This window comes from Nycticebus coucang, chromosome 6, assembly GCF_027406575.1.
Source record: "Nycticebus coucang isolate mNycCou1 chromosome 6, mNycCou1.pri, whole genome shotgun sequence".
Taxonomy (NCBI): domain Eukaryota; kingdom Metazoa; phylum Chordata; class Mammalia; order Primates; family Lorisidae; genus Nycticebus; species Nycticebus coucang.
The window spans coordinates 53,870,648-53,894,901 of NC_069785.1; the positions used below are offsets into that span (position 1 = coordinate 53,870,648).

The 24,254-nt window shown below is 44.0% G+C and overlaps 1 protein-coding gene and 1 non-coding gene across 3 annotated transcripts in view; both read right to left on the minus strand.

The window, feature by feature from the left end:
- Positions 1 to 2,159: 2,159 nt before the first annotated feature.
- The window catches only part of LEO1 (LEO1 homolog, Paf1/RNA polymerase II complex component), a 38,216-nt gene continuing 16,121 nt past the window's right edge, over positions 2,160 to 24,254 (minus strand). The window contains exons 6-12 of one of the 2 annotated variants that reach the window (XM_053593122.1): positions 23,819 to 23,903; positions 20,665 to 20,759; positions 18,966 to 19,100; positions 17,240 to 17,375; positions 15,051 to 15,237; positions 9,951 to 10,048; positions 2,160 to 2,392 (exon numbers count right to left, since the gene is read on the minus strand). In XM_053593122.1, coding sequence (XP_053449097.1) covers positions 2,288 to 2,392; positions 9,951 to 10,048; positions 15,051 to 15,237; positions 17,240 to 17,375; positions 18,966 to 19,100; positions 20,665 to 20,759; positions 23,819 to 23,903 — 841 coding nt within the window. In that variant the 3' untranslated portion in view covers positions 2,160 to 2,287. The remainder of the gene's footprint in view (positions 2,393 to 9,950; positions 10,049 to 15,050; positions 15,238 to 17,239; positions 17,376 to 18,965; positions 19,101 to 20,664; positions 20,760 to 23,818; positions 23,904 to 24,254) is intronic. The other variant, XM_053593123.1, reaches the window with a different exon arrangement.
- On the minus strand, positions 2,425 to 2,527 carry LOC128589426 (U6 spliceosomal RNA). The gene has a single exon (XR_008381008.1). It is a non-coding gene; the product is annotated as a U6 spliceosomal RNA (small nuclear RNA).

The following is a 24,254-nucleotide window of genomic DNA, read 5'->3' on the forward strand; positions in this document are numbered from 1 at the left end:
CAAATGCAAGGGACACCAAATCTCATAAAGATAAATAATATTGGAATGCAATACTTTTTAAAAATAAAAATTAACACAAAAAATTCATAAAATCTTTTTTTTTTTTTGAGACAGAGTCTCACTATGTCACCCTCAGTAGAGTTCTATGGCATCACTGCTCACAGCAACCTCGAAGTTTTGGGCTTAAGCAATTCTCTTGCCTCAGCCTTCCGAGTAGCTGGGATTAGAGGCGCCTGCCACAACGCCTGGCTACTTTTTATTGCTGTTGTTGCAGTTGTTTAGCTGGCCCGGGCCAAGTTCGAACCCACCACTTATGGTGTATGTGGCTGGTGCCATAACCACCATGCCACGGGTGCCAAGCAAAAAATTCATAAAATCTTAAAGACATAATCCAGCTTTGCCCTTATATAACTTTTCTCACTTGCTGCCCTAGTCCTAGACACGTTAGATCCTATCTTTATTTAAAATGTTGACATTTTGTTCATTACAGATTTTCTACATTAATACAATATCTTAAAATTTTTACTATGGGCTCAGCGCCTGTGGCTCAAGTGGCTAAGGTGCCAGCCACATACACCTGAGCTGGCGGGTTTGAATCCAGCCTGGGCCCGCCAAACAACAATGACGGCTGCAACCAAAAAAGTAGCTGGGTGTTGTGGCAGGTGCCTGTAGTCCCAACTACTTGGGAAGCAGAGGCAGAAGAATTGCTTGAGCCCATGAGTTGGAAGTTGCTGTGAGCTGTGATGCCACAGCACTCTACCCAGGGCGACAGCTTGAGGTTCTGTCTCAAAAAAAAAAATTTTTTTTTACTATGGCCAGACATGGTGGTTCCCACCCATAATCCTAGAACTCTGGGAGGCTGAGGTGGGAGAATTGCTTGAGCTCAGGAGTTTGAGACCAGCCTGGGTAACAGCAAGACCCTTTTTCTACCAAAATACAAAAAATTAGCTGGCTATGGTGGCACGTACCTGTAGTCTCAGCTGCTTAGGAGGCTGAGGCAGGAGGATCACTTGAGCTCAGGAGTTAGAGTGAGCTATGTTGATGCCGGTACATTCTACCAGGGGTGACAGAGAGTGCCTCTGTCTCAAAAAATAATAATTAAAAGTAAAGGCCACATAAAGACATACAACAGAGATTTGAGTTATACTGTCAAAAGCCAAGGATTGCTAGGACCCACCAGAAGCTAGGAAGAGGCTAGGAGGGATCCTTTCAAAGAGCCTTCAGAGGGAACGTGGCCCTGCCAACACCTTGATTTCTCCAGGCTCTGGAACTGTGAGAACCTTGGCCCTGGTTGGATGCTTCTTTTTTTTTTTTTTGTAGAGACAGAGTCTCACTTTACCACCCTCGGGTAGAGTGCCATGGCGTCACACGGCTCACAGCAACCTTCAGCTCTTGGGCTTACGTGATTCTCTTGCCTCAGCCTCCCGAGCAGCTGGGACTACAGGCGCCCGCCACAACACCCAGCCTTTTTTTTTGTTGTTGTTGTTGCAGTTTGGCTGGGCCTGGGTTTGAACCCGCCACCTTTGGCATATGGGGCTGGAGCCCTACTCACTGAGCCACAGGCACCGCCCTGGATGCTTCTTTGTAGAGGATAGGAGGAAAAGAGTAGAGCAGAGCAGCAGAAACTCAAGAAAATCTAAAACTGTGTAAAGTATTAACAAAATCATCTGGATATGGACTGTGGTGACTCATGCTTATAATCACAACACTTTGAAAGGCTGAGGCAGGAGGATCTCCTGAGGCCAAGGGCTCAAGACCAGCCTGTAAAATGGCAAGATCCCATCCCTATATTTTTAAATCAACTTGCTTTGAGGCCAGGCTCAGTGGCAAAAGCCTGTAATCCTAGCACTCTGGGAGGCCAACACCGGTAGATTGCTTGAGCTCAGGAGTTCGAGACCAGCGTGAGAAGAGCAAGACCTCGTCTCTAAAAATAGCTGGGCCCTATAGTGGGTGCCTATAGGCCCAGCTACTTGGGAGGCTGAGGCAAGAGGACTGCTTGAACTCAAGAGTTTGAGGTTGCTGTGAGCTATGACGCCATAGTACTCAACCAAGGATGACAAAGTGAGACTCTGTCTCAAAAATAAATACATACATAAATGAATAAATAAAAATAAAACAAACTTGCTTTGGAAAAAGTAGATTTCTTGAATACAGAGACATGCTTTTAATTTTTTATTACAATTAAAATGACACAAAAGCAAATCAATTAATTTCAGTCGTAAAACCTCATGTTTACATATTTATAACTGTACAATGAAATATATAAAATGTTTTCACATTTCCTACTTCAATCATCATCTTCTTCCTCTTCATCACTGATCACATACTTCTTATGCTTTTTATTTGCTTTATCATCATCTTCTGCTTTTCTCTTTCCAGAAGGCTCACCTTCCTAAACAGATAAAATTTTTAATTGCATATTTTTCTAATATGGAACACTTCACAAATTTTTGTGTCATCCTTGCACAGGGGCCACACTAATCTCTGTATCCTTTGGATTTTAGTAATGTGTGCCACCAAAGTAGCATGTAAACATGAAATTTTTGTAAATCTAAAAGTCAACAGAAAACATTTCTAGGATAGTTTTTCAAAAATAGCTCTGAAAACTCAAAGTCACTTTTAATAAGAACATGTACCAGATGAACAAAACCAGTGGTCAAGGTCATGTCCAGTTTTCAGATCTACAGGTGTTAGAGACGGTCTAAAACGACAACTGTGCAAAGTTCATCACAAACTAACTATAAAACGCCAACTGCAGACCCCCAGGGATTGTGAGGGAAGTTGTAAGATGGTAGCAGCTACGAGCTCCTCTTTCACTGGGAATAGCTGTATAGGAGGGAAAGCAGGAACTGGACACAGTGAGCCCTGGGAAGGCCTGGGGCTCTCTCAGGGAAGTTCAGCCTGTATAACCACTTGTCCTATTGGAATGATTTTACCATGATCAGGTTATTTTACACACAGCATTTCACCTATTTCACTATCTAAAACACAGGATTTTAAAGATTCAATATTTTTATAACAATTTCTTGTTTCAGATGTACTCAAAACTCACATCATCAAGGTTTTTAGAACTTTTTGTTTTTTTTTGAAGACAGAGTCTCACTATGTTGCCCTCAGTGGAGTGCCATAGCATCCCAGCTCACAAACCTCAAATTCTTGGGTTTAAGCGATTCTCTTGCCTCAGCCTCCCAAGTAGCTGGGACTACAGGTGCCCACCACAGTGCCTGGCTGTTTTTTGGTTGTAGTTGTCATTGTTGTTTGGCAGGCCTGGGTCAGGTTCAAACCTGCCAGCTCCAGTGTATGTGGCTGGCGCCCTAACCACTGAGCTATAGGCACCGAGACTAAGAACATATTTAAAGAAATTAAAAGGCCTTCCATACACAAGTTTCCTCTATTTAAAATCATTCTGAATAATATTCTAGGCTCAGCACCTGTAGCTCAGCAGCTAGGGCACCAGGCACATACACCAGAGCTGGTGGGTTCAAATCCAGCCTGGGCCTGCCAAACAATGACAACTACAACCAAAAAACAGCTGGGTGTTGTGGCAGGCACCTGTAGTCTCAGCTACTTGGGAGGCTGAGGCAAGAGAATCACTTAAGCCCAAGAGTTGGAGGTTGTGAGCTGTAACACCATGGCACTCTACCCAGGGCAATGACTTGAGACTGTCTCAAAATAATAATAATAATAATAATAATAATTCTGAATAATATTGTAATAGAAAAAAATAATTCAGCAAGCTATTCAGATATATCAACATCTAAAAAACATCAAATATCGGGCAGCGCCCATAGCTCAGTGGGTAGGGCACTGGCCACATACACCAAGGCTGGCAGGTTCGAACCCGGCTTGGGCCAGCTAAAACAACAATGACAACTGCAACAAAAAAATAGCCGGGCGTTGTGGCGGACACCTGTAGTTCCAACTACTTGGGAGGCCGAGGCAGGAGAATCGCTTAAGCCCAAGAGTTTAAGGTTGCTGTAAGCTGTGACACCATAGCACTCTACCCAGGGTGACAGCATAAGACTCTGTCTCAAAAAAGAACAAATACTGATTAAAATGAACTGACACTGATATGACACTCCAGAATGCCAGTAGCAGCCCCCTCACCAAAACTTTAATAAATTCAATAGAAGGAACAAATGGTTTAAAGGCTGCAGTTGGGGAAGCTGGGCATCTTGCTGCTGTGACCACAGGATGCTACCAGAGGAAGAACAGCCTGGCATGCCCCCTTTCTTCCTGGTGGTCCCCAGGGTTAGTCCTCTGAAGGATAAGATAGCATCTCACACTCGTTTCCTGCCCTAATATCCCAAATGTACACCTGCAGACCTGAAGTGCCAGCTACAGGAGAATTCAAAGGGGAAAATGAATCCATGCCAAGTCCTGCTCCACTTATGACATACGTCCTGGGCGGTCAGCAGGAAAGTCACCCCAATAGCAATACTGAAAGATGGCTCCTCCCCTCAAGGTGTAACAAGTGCTCCTCTCCCCAACATGGAACTTTCCACTCCCCAACATGGAACAAATCCAAATTCTTCTCTCCCAATCCCACATCAGCAAAGACAAAGAGTACATTCCATGACACTATTTGCCCTTTCTTTTCTTTTTTTTTTTTTTAAACGTTTATTTTTTTTTTTTGGCTGGGGCTGGGTTTGAACACGCCACCTCTGGCATATGGGGCCGGCACCCTACCCCTTTGAGCCACAGGCGCCGCCCTGCCCTTTATTTTCAACTGAAGAATCTTATCGTGAACATTTTACGCGCCAGCACAGTTTTTTGGTAACCTCCCCACATGTAAGCCTTAGCATGTTTGATCTCTTCAGCTCTAAAATTCTTTATGAGACTGAATTCAAGTGGTTAAAAGAACTAGCATGATGGTTCTAAAAAGAGGTATAGCCTGCCTGCCCTCAAGGACCCTTGACAGACACCAGCAACAGACAGGACGTGGTCAGAGCTCCCCTGTATCAGAGCTCCCCTGAATTAGCCTAATCAGCACTAGTCCGAATCCACCATGGGGGTGAGAAGCTGGGAAATTCTACCTTGGAAAACCATCCAGGCCTGACTTCCCTGGGCAGCCACGGGCAAGCGCAGTCAAATACTGCCGAGGCGTGTTGCTTCTCAGACTCGCGGGACTCAGCTGAGGGGATCCTCTGGGATGATGATTTCATTTTGTGAAATTATGCATGTGGACACTGCCTTACTAAAGGTAACTGGAATAGATCCCTGTGTCATATGTAAATGCAGCAAATGACAAAATATTCTTAGAGAAAGCTTGCTAACATAGTCATGAACGCAGGTCCTTACAGGTAGTCCACAAGTTGGAAGGTAAGGCAGGGTGGCCACGGGAAGAATGCAGGTTCCAAGTGGGAGAGCGGGAGGACGGAGACAGAGGCCACTGGGCGCCGCATTCTAACCCACACTTCTCAGCAGGAAGCCTCTCTGTCTAGGAAAGCTGGGGTTGGCCTTGACGCTTTCCTCACCACTGTTTCCATCTGTTTCTTTCAACTTAGATCTCTGCCTTTTCCCAGATCCTCGGAGCACAGAACACCATCCACACAGGTTCTCCTCCTACCCATTTCTCTATCTTTGAAGTAACTTAGGTTTTCTGAAATTTTTACTTCTTGCAAAAGTGAGGGAGGACGAAAAGCTCTCCTTTACATTTTCTTCCTTTTTAGTAATTTGGACCTTGTTGGAGAGGGCAAAGTAGCATTTCCTGTTGAGCTAGTCCATGTCACGGTGTTACCCACTTTTGTATCGGTCATTCACCATAATGTGACAGCTTCACAGGACAGCAAGCACAGACGTCATGCACCAGAAGAGGCAACAGAAGATGAGATGACTTGCCCACGGCCACACAAGTGGGAAAGGGTAGCAGCAAAATTCTACGATCCAGTTCACTTTTCTAATCTAGACTTGCCCTTGCCCCTGTACCAAGGCATGCTCTGGTGATAATGGTGATTTTTTGGAGTGGAAGTTGGGGTCTGAAACTCCCCACATCTCAGAGGCATGCTCAGGCTCCTGATGTGTGGGTGTGCATTACATTAGTGTGCAAAGCACGGACAGGAACTAGTGCAAGACCTTCCCTTTTTCCCCCCTTCCATTGTAACCCACGGCCAGGATTCAAACTAGGGTAACACAAACAGGCTGTGCAGGAATGGGGAGGACCAGGCAGAAGCCAACCCTGTTGTCAGGAAAGGAGGGGGTGCATCGCGGGAAGACCTCAGAGTCAGTGTTTGGGTAGGGAAGGCCCTATTACAGACGGCTTAGCTAGAAGGCCATTCCCAAGAAGTATTTTAAAATCAGGCAGTTACAGGTTTACAAATGCCCAGCCTAAAAGAATGTATCTGATGGATCACTTCTTTTTTAAATTTTCATTTCTGAGCATACCAGGAATAAGCAGAAGTCTCACAGCACTTCTCAGTTTCCATTCACAGTTTCTACTTGCCAAGAAATAAATAGCATCTGCTTAGATGACGAGGCCAGTTTGCCAACAGTTCAACACATTGTAAATGTATCATTAAGAAGTTACCTCATGTGACAAATTTTATCTAGTTATCTTCCATAGCATGTCACATCCACGAATGATGGAAAAATATCAAATGCTGTAATTAACAATAACCTAAGAACAGGATTCTGCTTCACATGAGAAAAGCTCATGAGGCCGGGCACAGTGGCTCATGCCTATAATCCTAGCACTCTGTGATGATGAGGCGGGTAGATTGCTTGAGCTCAGGAGTTTGAGACCAGCCTGAGCAAGAGTAAAAAATAGCCAGGTGTTATAGTACGCACCTGTAGTCCCAGGTACTCGGGAAACTGAGGCAAGAAGATCACTTGAGCCCAAGAGTTTCAGACTGCTGGGAGCTATGACACCACGGTGCTCTACTGAGGATGACAGATTGAGACTATCTCAAAAAAATAAAAATAAAACAGAGAAGAGCTCATGGAAGCCCAAAATACTTTAAAATTGTGGATAACAGGAACACAACATACATCACCTACAATATGCCAGAAAAATACTCTGAAGAATTCTTCTTCTGAAAATAACAATGACAGATAAAATATGAGCAAATCAATGTGATATTAAAAAAATAAGGTATGGTCAGAGGCCAAAAATTAGGCAAAAGCAAGAACCTAGGGACATGGGCGGCGCTTGTGGTTCGATGAGTAGGGCGCTGGCCCCATATACGGAGGGTGGTGGGTTTGAACCCGGCCCCTGCCAAACTAAAACAAAAAACAGCTGGGTGTTGTGGTGGGCGCCTGTAGTCCCAGCTACTTGGGAGGCTGGGGCAAGAGAATTGCCTAAGCCCAGGAGGTGGAGGTTGCTGTGAGCTGTGACGCCACAGCACTCTACTGAGGGCAATAAAGTGAGACTCTGTCTCTAAAAAAAAAAAAAAAAAAAAAAAGCACTGCAGCTTCCTCCCGAAGACAGTTACCAAACCACGATCATGAACTATGCTGTGTATGTGTATGCCTTGCAGGGTGCAGAGGACAGATGACAAAAGACAAGTTGAGCAGATTAACAGCAGACCCTAAAAGACTACTTTTTTTTGTTCTTGCAGTTCGGCCGGGGCCAGGTTTGAACCTGCCACTGTCAGTATATGAGGCCAACGCCCTACCCGCTGAGCCACAGGCACTGCCTCCAAAGGACTACTATTTTAGTGTAAAAGTAAACTAGAAAAAAGCCCAGCCCTGTTTCTCTAAGGCAGGATTCAGTAAAGATTTTTCTCGGTTTCTGTTGCAAGTATTCAACTCAGTCACTGAAGCAAACAGATAGCCATAAATAATATAGAAATGAATGGGCATGAGTGGGGTCTGATAAAACTTTATTTTAAAAATATAGGCAGCAGGCCAGATTAGGTCAGTAGAATTTAATATATAAACTTCTGTTATAAATGACTGTGAGGATAATTTCCAATCTTACAGAATGAAATTTTCTAGGATAATTCATAACCACCACTCAACATTCATAATTCCTAGGTCATCCAAAAATACCTATTCAGAGAATATAGTTCAAAGTGGTCCTCAGTGAACAATGACCAAGGCACCTGGCAGAAGCAGAACTTCATGCTCAGAGGAAGCCATCAAGGTAGGCTCAAAAATCCCCATCAGTACTCAGTAGATCAGTCGTTTCAGTCACAGAACACAGAAAAACAAGGTAGCAGGAGACAGAGCTAACAGAAATAGACTGCAGTGCTATGGTGTGAATGTTCATGTCCCAAAATTTATAAATTAAAATCCTAACCCCCAGGGTGATGGGATTAGGAGGTGGGGGCCTCTGGGGACACAATTAGGTCCTGAGGGCAGTGCCCTCATTAGTGAGATTAGTGCCTCTATCGAAGGGGCCCAGCAGACCCACTTTATCCCTTCCACTGTGTGAGAATACACCAAGAAGGTCATTTATGAACCAGGAAAGAGGAACTAAGCGGACACCAAAGCTGCTAGTACCTTGATCTTGGACATCCCAGCCTCCATAACTGAGATACCAATTTCTGTTCTCTCTAAGGCACCCAGTCCACAGTGCCTTGTAATAACACTCTGAAGGGACTAAGGCAATAAAGTCAGACACATAAAGATTTCAGATAGTGGAATTATCAGACATAAAGACAATACATACAAGTAGGTTTAAAATATTGAAACACATAAAAGGAGAAACTGAAAATACGACCAAGCAACAGGATCTTCTAAATGACCAATTTGAAAAAGAAACTAAACCTCCAGAGACCAAAGATAAAGTAAAAAAGAATAACAACATAGGAGACAAAGCTAAAGAAAGAAGCAGTGAATTGAAAGGATCTGAAGAAATGTCTTGCAATGCAGAGACACAAAGACGTGGAAAATATGACAAACAGCTTACAAGTCAAGACAGAGTGAGAAGGAATAAAACGCAGCTAATCAGAGTTTCGGAAAGAAGGGAGGAGACCAGCGCAAAAAAAAGTAGTATTGGAAAAATGGATGGCTGAGAAATTTTCAACTGGTGAAAGATACCAATCCACAGGTTTAGGAAATCCAGAAAGTCCCAGTCAGAACAAATGAAAAGAAATACAAAATAGAAATCAAGGTGAAATTCAAGAATACCATTGTGTGTTTTTTTTTTTTTAAAGGATCTAAAAAGTAGCTATTTTTTTTTAAACAGATTTTTTTTTTTTTTTTTTTTTGCAGTTTTGGCTGGAGCCGGGCTCGAACCTGCCACCGCTGGTATATGGGGCCAGCACCCTTCTCCTTGAGCCACAGGCACCACCCTAAAAAGTAGCTATCGAGGAAAATTACAACTCCAACTTGTAAGATGTCAGCATTAGGAAGTCCACTGAGCCACTCAGCGAGCAAACACTGGAGGAAAAAGCAAAAGTGGTCTCTGGAAATTATCCAAATTATTGCATACAGCAAATAAAGAAACATTTATTTAAGGAAATCGGGCAGCGCCTGTGGCTCAAAGGAGAAGGGCGCTGGCCCCATACACCAGAGGTGGCAAGTTCAAACCCAGCCGGGCCAAAAAAAAACTGCAAAAAAAAAAGAATATCTACTCAAACTCAGAACAGTGAGAGTCTGCAGCTTCTGAGGCACAATCTCCTCTCCTCTTCTTTGTGTCCCAGCTCAGCTTGAGAGAACTCCACTCTGGGTAGGTATGGCCAATAACACAGGGCTCCCTACATGAGCCTTGATACCTGAGGGCCCTGCACTGCTTGCCATCAGCCTGTAGTAGTCCACCCGGGGCTGGGAGCCTTCAAGCTTCTGCTATTCTTCAGCACCCAGCAGAGGTCTCCTCCTCTGTGCAGCCTTCTGAGACCCACCCCAGCACAGGTATCAGACCATCCCCCGGCCACTCCGAGTCTTATTACTGCATCTCACTGAGTATCTCCGAAGTGTAGAGACATCTGTGTGCACTCTGGCTCATTCCCAGGAGTTGGTTCCTGGGTATGGGGTAAACCCCTACAGCCTGATACATCTGGTCTTACCTCGTCGCTGGTGAGTTTCTTTGCTTTGAGTAATCTTTGAGCCTTATCTTCTTCTGATCCTTCATCACTGTCTGAGGAATAGATTCTGGCTCGTTCCTCTGAAATCAAAGCAATTAGATTATGAGTGACTTTCTCTTTTTGTGTGTCAGGGTCTCATTATGTCGCCCTCAGTAGAGTGTTATAGCTCATAGCAACTTCACACTCTTGGGCTTAGGCGATTCTCTTGCCTCAGCCTCCCAAGTAGCTGGGACTATAGGCACCCACCACAACGCTCAGCTATTTTTTTGTTGCAGCTGTCATTGTTGTGTAGCTGGCTCGAGCCGGGCTTGAACCCGCCAGCCTGGGTGTATGTGGCTGACACCCTACCCACGGAGCTACGGGTGCCACCCTATGAGTGACTTTCAAAAACAGTTATCTATTCATTCTTAGATTATTCTTCTGGTAAGTATCTTTAGTTCTTTCTGTACATTTTTTCCCAGAGGAACCAAATAATTATACATTTTTGATTTAAACATTAGCATATATTTAGATAAAGCAGACTTACTCTTTCAAAATACAAAAATCTGACTACTTTTAAAGATCAAAAAGTCTAGCATTTGAAGTTAAAAAAAAAAAAAAAAAAACCTAAAATCAAAAAGGTTTGTGTGCAAAGTGACTACAGAGGTCAATACCCCATTGTTCCAAAGTCAGCGATTAAAGCCTGAGTCACTCTTTCCTCAGGTAAGTTAACAAAGTAAGGTCTCAAGATAAAAGACAAGAAGGTGGCTTCCTAGTCTTGTAAAACCATTTGTTGCCAGCTGGACCGTTGGAAGGGACATAGAGAGAGGGGCACAAATCTGCTCAAGCCCCTGTGAACCTCTGGGTGGGATCAGAACAGCAGACTTCAGTCCAAGAGCCCCTCCCCTTAGAGGCCAAAGGCCTCTTCTCCCCACTCCCGGCCTATCTGACTTGTGTGTTAAATTTTTAATCTCTGCTGAACTGAGTATTATACACCTCTCTCCATATAAGCATCCTTTTTTGAGGGGGGGGGTGTTATTTAATTTTTGTGTGGTTTATTTCCACAATCTTTTTTCTATAGGAAATTAGCATCAACAAAAAAGAGGTCCCTTTGCTACAGTTCTAGAATAAATAATAGGTAGGTAAGGTACAACAGCCACAAGACCAAGTGCCGTCACTGTGAGAATAGGAGAGTTTCATGGGCATGGCCAGAGAAAGAGAAATCTAGGTGTTTATGAAATGTATCACTTAACAGGGACAAAACCACAATACACAGTCACACTGGGTACACCTTCCCTTGTACAGTGATGCCTAAAGCTCTATAGAAGTAAAATCAGGGAGTATGGGCAGTCCTTGAGTTACAAATATCTGACTTAGGTACAACTCTCACTTACAAATGGAGGCTAATACAGGTAACAGGTAAACATACCTATTCCAACTTCCATACAAATCCAATTTAAGAACAAACATACAGAACCTATCTTGTTTGTAACCCGGGGACTGCATGTATTAGGGCCTCATTTTACAGACAAGGCATGTGATATTTAGAGATGGGAAGTCTCTTGCCCAAAGCTAATGAGTGGCAAGAATAACAACAGTTTTAGGGGTAACATTTATTTAGTATTTGTTACATGCAGGTTTTGGGCTAAGAACTTTAAATAAGAACTATGCAAAGATAAATTAAATGTATTATATTAATCTTCAAAACAACTGTATGTTTTAAGTACTAGTATTTGTGTTTTTTCCCATGAGGGAACAGAAGTTAAGGGAGGTTTTGTAACTTTTTTTTTTTTTTGTAGAGACAGAGTCTCACTGTACGGCCCTCAGGTAGAGTGCCGTGGCGTCACACAGCTCACAGCAACCTCTAACTCTTGGGCTTACGCGATTCTCCTGCCTCAGCCTCCCGAGCAGCTGGGACTACAGGCACCTGCCCACAACGCCCGGCTATTTTTTTGTTGCAGTTTGGCCGGGGCTGGGTTTGAACCCGCCACCCTCGGCATATGGGGCCGGCGCCCTACTCACTGAGCCACAGGCGCCGCCGATTTTGTAACTTTTCAAAAGATACACAACTAAAGAGTGGCAGGGCTGAGCTTAGAGCAGGGAGGGTCGGGCGGCCAGCCCAACCTTGCTTTTCAGCCCATCATGTTGGCTGTGGGGAAAGCCCTAGGTGAGAACCAGGTGGATGCAGTTGTCTAAGACAGGTGACTTAAAAGTCAGATGAACTTGGTTCAAGAAATGGTCACTTATAGGCCGGGCGAGGTGGCTCAAACCTGTAATCGCAGCACTCTGGGAGGCTGAGGTGAGCAGAATGCTTGAGCTCAGGAGTTCGAGACCAGCCTGAGGGAGACCCCGTTTCTAAAAACAGCCAGACATTGTAGCATAGTAGTCCCAGCTACTCAGGAGGCTTAGGCAAAAGGATGGCGTGAGCCCAAGAGTTTGATGTTGCTGTGAGCTATGATGCTAAAGCACTCAACCCCAGGGGGACTAAGTAAGACTTTGTCTCAAAACAAAAAAAAAGAAAGACAGAAAGAAAGAAAAGAAAAGGTCACTTAGGGGCGGCGCCTGTGGCTCAGCGGTAGGGCGCCGGCCCCATATACCGAGGGTGGCGGGTTCAAACCCAGCCCCGGCTGAACTGCAAACCAAAAAAAAAATAGCTGGGCGTTGTGACGGGCGCCTGTAGTCCCAGCTACTCGGGAGGCTGAGGCAAGAGAATCACTTAAGCCCAGGAGCTGGAGGTTGCTGTGAGCTGTGTGATGCCATGGCACTCTACCGAGGGTGATAAAGTGAGACTCTGTCTCTACAAAAAAAAAAAAAAAAAAGAAAAGGTCACTTAAAACTATGTGTCTTTGGGTGAGTCACTCAACCTCTCAACATCTCCATTTCCTTGTTAAGAACAAAGAAATAACCACAATCAGGTCCTAATATTGTTATGAGAATCAAACAGGACACACATCAAGGGCTGGGTGTTCTTCACCTGGGATTCAGTATGTACAGAAGAAATGTTAATCTTTTTTTTTGTTTTGTTTTGTTTTTTTTATTGTTGGGGATTCACTGAGGGTACAATAAGCCAGAGAAATGTTAATCTTATAAATTATTTATACTTGAAAGGAGGGAACATGCCAAGCAGAACTCAGGGAAAGCTAAAGGAGGAAAAATGAAAGAAAACATGTATTCTCTGAATAACTTAATTTCTTAATTCCCAATTAGTAATAAAAAATTGTGGCTTAGAGGGCAGCGCCTGTGGCTCAGTGAGTAGGGCGCCAGCCCCATATACCGAGGGTAGCGGTAGCGGGTTCAAACGCAGCCCCTGCCAAACTGCAAAACAAAAATTATGGCTTAGTGGGTAGGGCACTGGCCCCATATACCGAGGGTGGCTGGTTTGAACCCAGCCCCGGCCAAACTGCAATAAAAAAATAGCTAGGCGTTGTGGCAGGTGCCTGTAGTCCCAGCTACTTAGGAGGCTGAGGCAAAAGAATCACTTAAGCCCAGGAGTTGGAGGTTGCTGTAAGCTGTGATACTACAGCACTCTACCCAGGACAATAGAATAAAACTCTGTCTCTAAAAAATAAAAAGTGAACATCTAACTCCAGTAAGATTAGCCCATATCACAAAATCCCAAGACCAGAGATGTTGGCGTGGATATGGAGAAAAGGGAACACTTCTACACTGCTGGTGGGAATGCAAATTAATACTTTCCTTTTGGAAAGATGTTTGGAGAACACTTAGAGATCTAAAGATAGACCTGCCATTCAATCCTATAATTCCTCTACTAGGTATATACCCAGAAGACCAAAAATCACATTATAACAAAGATATTTGTACCAGAATGTTTATTGCAGCCCAATTCATAATTGCTAAGTCATGGAAAAAGCCCAAGTGTCCATCGATCCACGAATGGATTAATAAATTGTGGTATATGTACACCATGGAATATTATGCAGCCTTAAAGAAAGATGGGAGACTTTACCTCTTTCATGTTTACATGGATGGAGCTGGAACATATTCTTCGTAGTAAAGTATCTCAAGATGGAAGAAAAAGTATCCATTGTACTCAGCCCTACTATGAAACTAATTTATGGCTTTCACATGAAAGCTATAACCCAGTTATAACCTAAGAATATGGGGAAGGGGGAGAGGGAGGGGAGGGAGGGGGAGGATAGGCAGAGGGAGGGTGATAAGTGGGATTACACCTGCGGTGCATCTTACAAGGGTATATGTGAAACTTAGTAAATGTAGAATGTAAATGTCTTAACATAATAACTTAAGAAAATGCCAGTAAGGCTATGTTAACCAGTGTGATGAAAATGTGTCAAACGGTAGCCGGGCCTTGTGGCGGGCGCCTGTAGTCCCAGCTACTCGGGAGGCTGAGGCAAGAGAATTGCTTAAGCCCAGGAGTTGGAGGTTGCTGTGAGCTGTGTGAGGCCACGGCACTCTACCAAGGCCATAAAGTGAGACTCTGTCTCTACAAAAAAAAAAAAAAAAGAAAATGTGTCAAACCGTCTATAAAACCAGTGTATGGTGCCCCATGATCGCATTAATGTACACAGCTATGATTTAATAATAAATAAATAAATATAAATAAAAAATAAAAAGTGAAGGAAAGTTCCGATACAAGTGGCAAACTTTCAAATCATGAGATAACCGAAAGTGGGAACATGAGCAGTTACTACCTTTCAAACTCACCCAAAAGAACCAGGCCTTGCAATCAATCACTCAGCATTAACACTGGTTCTTTAAAAATAACATGTGCAGGGCAGTGCCTGTGGCTCAGTCGGTAAGGCGCCGGCCCCATATACCGAGGGTGGCGGGTTTAAACCCAGCCCCGGCCAAACTGCAACCAAAAAATAGCCGGGCGTTGTGGCGGGCGCCTGTAGTCCCAGCTACTCGGGAGGCTGAGGCAAGAGAATCGCTTAAGCCCAGGAGTTGGAGGTTACTGTGAGCTGTGTGAGGCCACGGCACTCTACCGAGGGCCATAAAGTGAGACTCTGTCTCTACAAAAAAAAAAAAAAAGATGAAAAATAACATGTGCAGTGGTTTGGCATTCAATTACATCCTATGCAAAGATAAAGCCCTGAAATGATGCAAGTCCTGCACCAGTCTCACCTCGAATGCCCCCTTTGTATCGGTTTTTAATGGCAGCCAAGCTGATGGATTCCTCGCCCTCCTCCTCCTCCTCATATCGATCGGGTTCTAGGTAACTGGCACTTAGCCCCCGCTGGTGCTGTTTCTCTCTCATTCGGCGCTGCTGAGATTCCCTACGTATGGAAGCCCTCAAACGTTCTTCTTCTTTCTGTAAAGAAGGGAATAAACTATTCAACTTTAAAAAAGAACCACTTTCAGGCGGTGCCTGTGGCTCAAAGGAGTAGGGCGCCAGCCGCATATGCCGGAGGTGGCGGGTTCAAACTCAGCCCCGGCCAAAAACTGCAAAAATAAAAAACATACTTTCATGCCCACCTGAACCCACTTTTACTACAAAGAGTATGTAATGCCCAGTCCAGGATAACACAACAGCTATCTCTGTCCACTTACACCTCTGTTACCACACACACAAAAGTGAAGAGGCAGAAGGAGCCCCCCACTAGCTGATGAGAACAGGTGTGTTCTCAGGAGCTGCACCATCCTCTGTGCTGCCATTCAAGAGCCCAGAGCAAAGCCACAGGCCTCAGAAACCCCACCCATGCCCACTGGACACCTGAATTGACTCCCGAGGACAACAGAGGCTGTTTCTGTTCACCCCTGAGCCAGATACCTGACCTGCCCAGGCTGCACCAAACTCCCATGGCTCTCAGATATTCTGGGCTCAGCCTCTCAACCCAGAGAGCTCCCCATAGCTCCTGGTGACAGGATAGAGAGGCTCTCGGAGGCACAAGGTAGAGCCTTCATTTCCTTAGAGTTGCCTGCTGGCATTTTGTACCTTGATGCACAGGATTTGGTGGTGGTGGTGGGAACATGCAGCCAGGGATATTCGGGCATTTCTTTGAAGTCTTTCCATTTGAATGTTCTACATTATTATACACAACTCTAATTCTGTTGGTAGAAATTCTATGCAAAAGACTATTGCTTTAAATAGTATGTGGCTGTACTGAAGTTAGAGTCAGTGGTCCAGGAACTAAGAACAAGCTAGCTGACTCTTTGTCTACATTTCCACTGAAGAAGGGGATGTGGAGGACATGAGAGGAGGACTCTCACAGTGGTTCAAAGGGTTTTTCCAATAATACAGAGACTGGAATCTGCAGGTTCCTCCAGCTCCCCTAGTGTGTACAGAAAGGCAGGAAAGGGCGGCACCTGTGGCTCAAGGAGTAGGGTGCCGGTCCCATATGCTGGAGGTGGCAGGTTCAAACCCAGCCCCGGCCAAAAAAAAAAAAAGAAAGGCAGGAAAATGGAGCAAGAAGCCAGTTCCAAAGCCAGTGCCTCTGCACACCACTGGGTTAGGCACTATTATCGGATCTGGTTTAGTTAACCTGCCTTCACGAACAAAATACGGCGTCAAGAAAAATGCAGGGGCTCAGGGCCAAAAGTTCAGCATAGACTGACAGTGAGATTGGTTAAAAAGGCCCTCCACCAGCTGGACGGTCTTAGCCTCACCAGGCCCTGATGCACTAAGGAGCGTAAGCAGGTGGGGCAGGCTGGGCCTCGGCCAAGACTGAGCGGGGATTGAAGGCAAGGAGAAATGATTAGCCTGTAATACTGCATTCGGCTTCTCAAGTCAAGTGCTGAACCAAAGGGCAATGACCAATACTAGCACGCACTCCATCATTTAAGTACAATGTTCCAGAATTGAATTTGTGCCTAAATGACACTTGTATCAAATTTGAAAATCAACCTGGTAGAATGTTATAAATTGACCTTAAAAAAAGTGACCCCACAACCTACTCTTACTCTTTGCCAGCTTCTACTCAAGGTACTGCCTGTTCAAACTCCTGAAATACTCTCTGATTTAGACTACTCTCTAACATTTCTTTTTTTTTTCTCTCTAGCATTTCTATTTACTTTTGATACAGATCTAAACCAGACACAGATGATCCCTGACATATATGAAAGTTGTCCTTTCAATAACCAATTTGTTGCGGAATGCTCAGGACCTGGTGAGAGATAACCTGAGCCCTTTACCGGTTTTACTTCCATTACCACATAACCCACTGTTTGGCAAATGCTTAGGAAATGAATCCAGCTCCCTATTCATGTTAGCTAGAAGGGAATAGGTGGACCAATAAGAGATTATGAGCAAATGTCTGGGGAAATATTATTCTTAATATAAAAAAGAATCCCAGGATAGAGCTCAGCAAACATACCTTAATCATTTCTGTGCGCTGGCATTCAGGATCACGACCAGCCATTGGTAAGATTCTAATCTTCTGTGTCTTTGAACATCTATCTGCAAGTGACAGAGTCATCTTTCTATGTGTGGCACTGTCTGTAGAGTGAGGTCTGTCAGGAAATAAACACAAAAAGTCTCACTATGTAAAAAATACATTTATGAACCAGTCATACCCACATCACGAACATAAGAAGCCAATGACTATTTCTTAGCCAACAGAAAAAACAGGCAAGGACACTCAACAGAATATACTAGATGGGAGACTGTTAGCTTTCTTTATTCTGGGCTCATCAAGATACCCTTATCTCATGAATAAAATGAAAAATGGAAGGCTGGAGTAGTAAAGGCTTGTACAGCATGAGCAGCGTCTAGAGCAGCGGTTCCCAACCTGTGGGTCGCGACCCCTTTTTAACAACAAAAATACAGGGCAGCGCCTGTGGCTCAGTGAGTAGGGCGCCAGCCCCATATGCCGAGGGTGGCGGGTTCAAACCCAGCCCTGGCCAAACTGCAACAAAAAAATAGCCGGGCATTGTGGCAGGTGCCTGTAGTCCCAGCTACTCGGGAGGCTGAAGCAAGAGAATCGCGTAAGCCCAAGAGTTAGAGGTTGCTGTGAGCTGTGTGACACCACGGCACTCTACCCGACAGCGGTACAGTGAGACTCTGTCTCTACAAAAAAAAAAACAAAAAAACAAAAACAATGAAAATACATTGTGGCATTAGGAAGATTGAGAACCACTGTTCTAGAGCAATAAAGGCTCAAGCAGAATCAAATGAGTTCTATGAACAGGATGCTTTGTGTTTTACAAGTTATTTAACTTAACTATTGCAGCTACATTATGAGATAGCATTATTACATTTTAACAGATTAGGAAACTGAGGCAAAGAGAAGTTGAGAAAGTTGCACAAGATCACACAAATGGAAACAGAATTCATACAGGCCTGGCTGATTCTAAAGCCTATACTGTGACCTTTACAGTTCTTTAAAAAGCAAAATCATACCAATATTTTTGTGCCTCCCCTAAAGACAAGCACTATGCAAGGAAGATGATCTACTCAGAAAAAGAAACCCAAGAAAACGGTGCAGTACCTACAGTGTCTAGACAGGGGATGCGCTCACCAGCTGACCTGGGTACTCCAGTCTGCTTGGGGGACATGCCCCCCAGTGACCTTGCACACAGCACCCTAGGCAACGACCCCTAGTCTTCACTTCCACCAGCTCGCTGCCTTTCCTCTGACTGCGTGCACGCCAACAATCTCTAGTTACCAATTAGCCTCCTAGATCAATTTACTAAAAAGAAAGGACATGATGACTAGCAAACACTATATTCTAGGCTTTTTATACTTATAATAATCACTAGAGGGCGGCACCTGTGGCTCAAGGAGTAGGGCGCCAGTCCCATATGCTGGAGGTGGCGGGTTCAAACCCAGCCCCGGCCAAAAACCAAAAAAAAAAAAAATCACTAGAATTAATAAATTGACACTCTGGTTTACATAGTAGTCTCTTGTCAGTCTGGTTAACACGATCTGGTTCCCTGAGAAACAGTAACTTGTAGTTTACTTGACAATAAAGCCTTCAAACTTTCAGAACTGAGAACCAGACCTTGCTCTTCAGTGAATTATCCTCTAGGTCAGGCATTACAGAAGCATCTATGTTTTGCTGCTTTTACCATCACAAATAGCACACTGATAAGAAGAGTTACCTGAAAGTGAGTTTTGTTTTAAAGACGGCTTGTCCCTGTAGACCAGTACCTTGTCTTATAAAAAGATGATTGTGGTCGCCCTGCAGCGGGGCCTTGTACACATCAAACACTTCATTGCCTAAATGCAAGGACATGCTGGAAACAAGAAAGATTTCATACACTGTAGTCAGAAAGCTTTTATTCTACCATTTTATTTCATTAAAATGCAGTTCAACTGCTCCTTTCTCTCTTCACACAGAATTCAGAAAGAAAAAAACAATAAAGTCACAGTAAGAAAACTGACGACACAGAGGTTAACACATCCTGTGACATTTACCAAATTCTACTACATTCCATATGAAAGTCAATTTTTCCAAAATGTCAACTTGTAAGCAGCATGTAGTGGAGGGAAGGGTATTCCTAACTTTTCCGATCTAAAGTGCTACAGCCAAGATGGTAATCACATTCTTGGCCTCCTTTAACATTTCCCACTAGCCTGCATGACTTCCAACTACCTATTTATTTCTCTCAGATTTTCTATGCAATCTCAGGGATTAAAGTAATGAAAATTCTAGCTGGGCATGGTAATGCATCCCTATAGTCCCAGCTAATTGGGAGGCTAAGGCAACATGATTGCTTGACCCCAGGAGTTTGAGGTTGCAGTAAGCTCTATGACCACATCACTACACCCCAGCCTGGGTGACACAGCAAGCCCCGTTTCTAAAAATAAAATAAAATTAGATAAAAATTAAAAATAAGGGCGGCGCCTGTGGCTCAGTCGGTAGGGCGCCGGTCCCATATACGGAGGGTGGCGGGTTCAAAACCCAGCCCCGGCTGAACTGCAAACCAAAAAATAGCTGGGCGTTGTGGCGGGCGCCTGTAGTCCCAGCTACTCGGGAGGCTGAGGCAAGAGAATCACTTCAGCCCAGGAGCTGGAGGTTGCTGTGAGCTGTGTGATGCCATGGCACTCCACCAAGGGCGATAAAGTGAGACTCTGTCTCTACAAAAAAAAAAGGGGGGCGCCTGTGGCTCAGTGAGTAGGGTGCCGGCCCCATATGCCGAGGGTGGCGGGTTCAAACCCAGCCCCGGCCAAACTGCAACCAAAAAATAGCCGGGCATTGTGGCGGGTGCCTGTAGTCCCAGCTGCTCGGGAGGCTGAGGCAAGAGAATCGCGTAAGCCCAAGAGTTAGAGGTTGCTGTGAGCCGTGTGACGCCACGGCGCTCTACCCGAGGGCGGTACAGAGAGACTCTGTCTCTACAAAAAAAAAAAAAATTAATTAAAAATAAATAAAGTAACGGAAATTCTTCAAAACAAAAAAAAAAGGTAGCACCAAATTAAGATCCTATTCTAGCCAGGTGCTGTGGCTCATGCTTGTCACCCCAGCACTCTGGGAGGCTGAGGCAGGCAGATTGCCTGAGCTAAGGAGTTCAAGACCAGCCTGAGCAAGAGCCAGACCCCATCTCTACTAAAAATAGAAAACTAAACAGGTGTCATGGTGCACACCTGTAGTCTTAGCTACTAGAGGCTGAGATACGAGGATCACTTGAGCCCCAGAGTTTGAGGTTGCTGTGAACTATCACGCCACAGCATTCTCAGGGAGATAGAGTAAGACTCTGTCTCAAAAAAAAAAAAAAAAAAACACCCCAAAGCTAAAACTTGACCCTTTATAGCCCAGTGTATACTGGGCACCATAATACTCTTCAGGCAATTTGTGCTTACCTTCCATCTGACCACTTGACTATGCGAGCATTGCTTTCTTTAATTTCATTTCCTTCTTCATCCCGGCGAATCCTCCATCGGATAGTATTTTCTACCTGTTTTAAAACACAAATTAGAAAATTATAATTTAACTAACTCTATGCTTCTTTTCTCAAGAGACATATAATCAGCTCAGCGCCCACAGCACAGTGGTTACAGTGCAAGCCACATACACTGAGGCTGGCAGGCACCTGTAGTCCCAGCTCCTTGGGAGGATGAGGCAAGAGTATCACTTAAGTCCAAGAGTTTGAGGTTGCTGTGAGCTGTGACACTATGGCACTCCACCAAGGCAACATAGTGAGACTTCGTTTCAAAAAAAAAAAAGAGACACATAATCATAGAATAAGCACATATAGGTGGTGACAAAAATAATAGACAAGAATGAAAACCTTTTAATCACCTAGAGATGTTGGATAATTTAAAATAGGAAAAAATGTGCTGAAGTGGATTTCTGAACTCCTAGATTCAGAAGCACAGCAGAAGCTTACAGCCAGAGCACTTGAGCAGATACAACATCTGCAGTAGCACCAGGTATGGTAAGACACAGAAAAACCTCCACGAGGCAGGAGATAAAGCTTGAGCCACATGAAATAGCATTTAGAATTGAGACCCCTATATAAATCAGGTTCTTTCACAGAGTAAAAAACCCTATAAAAGTAGGACCAAAAAATCTGCCAGGTGGCCTACAGAGCTAGGGAAGCTCCTCATATAGAATAAGGGAAAAGGAAGACTGCAATAAAATTACAACTCCAGGTTTGAGTAAGTTTAGAGCCCAACTTTATCTTACCTGCATGGTGGGGAAACAACAGATTGGAAAATGAAAACCATGTTACTGGCCTTGCACCTGTAGCACAGTGGTTACAGCACCAGCCACATATACCAAGGCTGGTGGGTTTGAATATGACCTGGGCCAGCTAAACAACAATGACAATTGCAACAACAACAACAACATAAAAAAATAGCTGGTGTTGTGGCAGGTGGAGAATCGCTTAAGCCTAAGAGTATGAAGTTACTGTGAGCTGTGACCCCATGGTACTCTACCAAGGGCGACATAGTGAGACCCTGTCTCAAATAAATAAATAAATAAAAGACTGCAGCTGCCAGCGCGGAGGTCCATGCCTCTAATAACAGCTATTTGGGAGGGTGAGGCCAGAGGATCAATGGAGGCCAGGAGTTCAAGAATATTCCAGGCAGGGCAGCGCCTATGGCTCAAGGAGTGGGGCGCCAGCCCCATATAGCGGGGGTGGCGGGTTCAAGCCCAGCCCTGGCCAAAACTGAAAAAAGAAAAAAAAAGAATACCCTAGGAAATACAGTGACACCTCATTTCTAAAAAAAGGAAAATGAGCCAGGCATGGTGGTGCATGCCTGCAATCCCAGCTCCAACAGAGGCTAAGGAGGATTCACCTGATCCCAGGAGTTTGAGAATGCAGTGAGCTAGCCAGAGTGACACAGCAAGGTATCCATTTCAAATTCTGATATCATGTATAATATCTACTGGAAAATAAAGAATTTACAGAAAATTGGGGCCGCACCTGTAGCTCAGTGAGTAGGTGCCAGCCCCAGATACCAAGGGTGGTGGGTTCAAATCCAGCCCTGGCCAAATTGCAAAAAAAGAGTTTAAAATAAAAAAAAAAGAGATTCTATTAAAAAAAAAAAAAAGAATTTACAGAAAATCCTTTAAATATAAGAATTTAAAATGCATAACTCCAGGCACAGTGGCTCACATCTATAATCCTAGTACTCTGGGAGGGTGAGGCAGCAGGATTGCTAAAACCCAGGAGTCTGAATTTGCTGTGAGGTAGGCTGATACCATGGTACTCTAGCCTAGGCAACAGAATAAGAAACCTATCTCCAAAAGAAAAAAAGAAAATCATTAGTAAAATATAACTGTGAAAAAAGTGACACTTTCATAGAAAAAGAGTCATACTGGCTTGGTGCCCCTAGCTCAGTGGTTAGGACACCGGCCACATACACTGGGGCTGGCAGGTTCGAACCTGGCTCAGGCCTGTTAAACAACGACAACTACAGCAAAGAAATAGCCAGGCGTTGTGGCAGGTACCTGTAATCCTAGCTCCTTGGGAGGCTGAGGCAAGAGAATCGCTGAAGCCCAAGAGTTCGAGGTTGCTGTGAGCTATGATGCCACAGCACTCTATCGAGGGCAAAATAGTGAGAGTCTGTCTCAAAAGAAAAAAAAAAAGAATCATATATTTTCTTCCTTAAAAGTAATCTGAGGCCAGGCACGATAATTCATGCCTATGATTCCAACACTTTGGGAGGCCAAGGAAGGAGGATCACCAGAGGTCAAGACTTCATAATTAGCCAGGTGCATGCCTATACTCCTAGCTACTTCAAAGGCTGGCTGAAGCAGGAAGATCATTTAAGCCCACAAGTCTGAGGTTACAGTGAGTCATGATCATGCTATATGCCCTGCACTCAAGCCTAGTGAACAGAGCAAGATCTTTCTCTACACTTGGTAGAGTGCCATGGTGTCACAGCTCACAGCAACCTCAAACTCTTGGCTTAAGCAATTCTCTTGCCTCAGCCTCCCAAGTAGCTGGGACCAAGGCGCCCACCACAACACCCAGCTATTTTTTTGTTGCAGTTGTTATTGTTGCTTAGCTGGCCTGGGCCAGGTTCATACTGCCAGCCTCAGTGCATGTGGCTGGCACCATAACCACTGTACTATGGGCACCGAGCCTAAGACCTGTCTCTTTAAAAAAAAAAATGTACAAAGGCAATATGTATGGCTATGCTATATCAATTTAAAAGCACAAAAAATGTTTAATATTCTCAAGAAACAGACAATTACTTGTTAATGTAACAGGAGAAAATGTTAATATATGTGCCAGCCCCATATACCGAGGGTGGCAGGTTAAAACCTGGCCCTGGCCAAACTGCAACAAAAAATGGCCAGGCATCATGGGGGGCGCCTGTGGTCCCAGCTACTTGGGAGGCTGAGGCAGGAAAATTGCCTGGGCCCAGGAGTTAGTTGGAGGTTGCTGTGAGCTGTGTGACGCCACAGCACTCTACTGAGGGCAATAAAGAGACTCTGTCTTTCCAGTAAAAAAAAGAAAAAAGAAAAAGAAAAAAAAAAAAGTAAAGTATGGAAGGGTACCTTCAATTTTAACCTGGTTCTACCTTCTTCATCCAGCATTTCCTCATCTTCAAATTCATCTTCATAATATTGAGGATCAAAAGGTCTATAAATTGTTTTCAAAATAAACTATTAGTCATATTTTATAAAAGACTATTACTGCTACATGATAGTATCTTCAAAATAAACTATTAGTCATATTTTATAAAGAGTATTACTGCTGCGTGATAGAATCTACAGTAATACATACCACTGTATGAAAAAATCATAATTTTTAAATCCTTAATGGTCAAACATCTTCATACTTAACTTCAAGGAAGTATTCAAACTGCTGCACCTCCTTAAAATTTGGCATTAATACACATTGCTTCAAATAAAATATAAGCAAAGATAAATATTCAAAATATTCTTTATGCTTATCATGTAACTCTTCCAAAGGAGCTCCACGTGCTCTAGC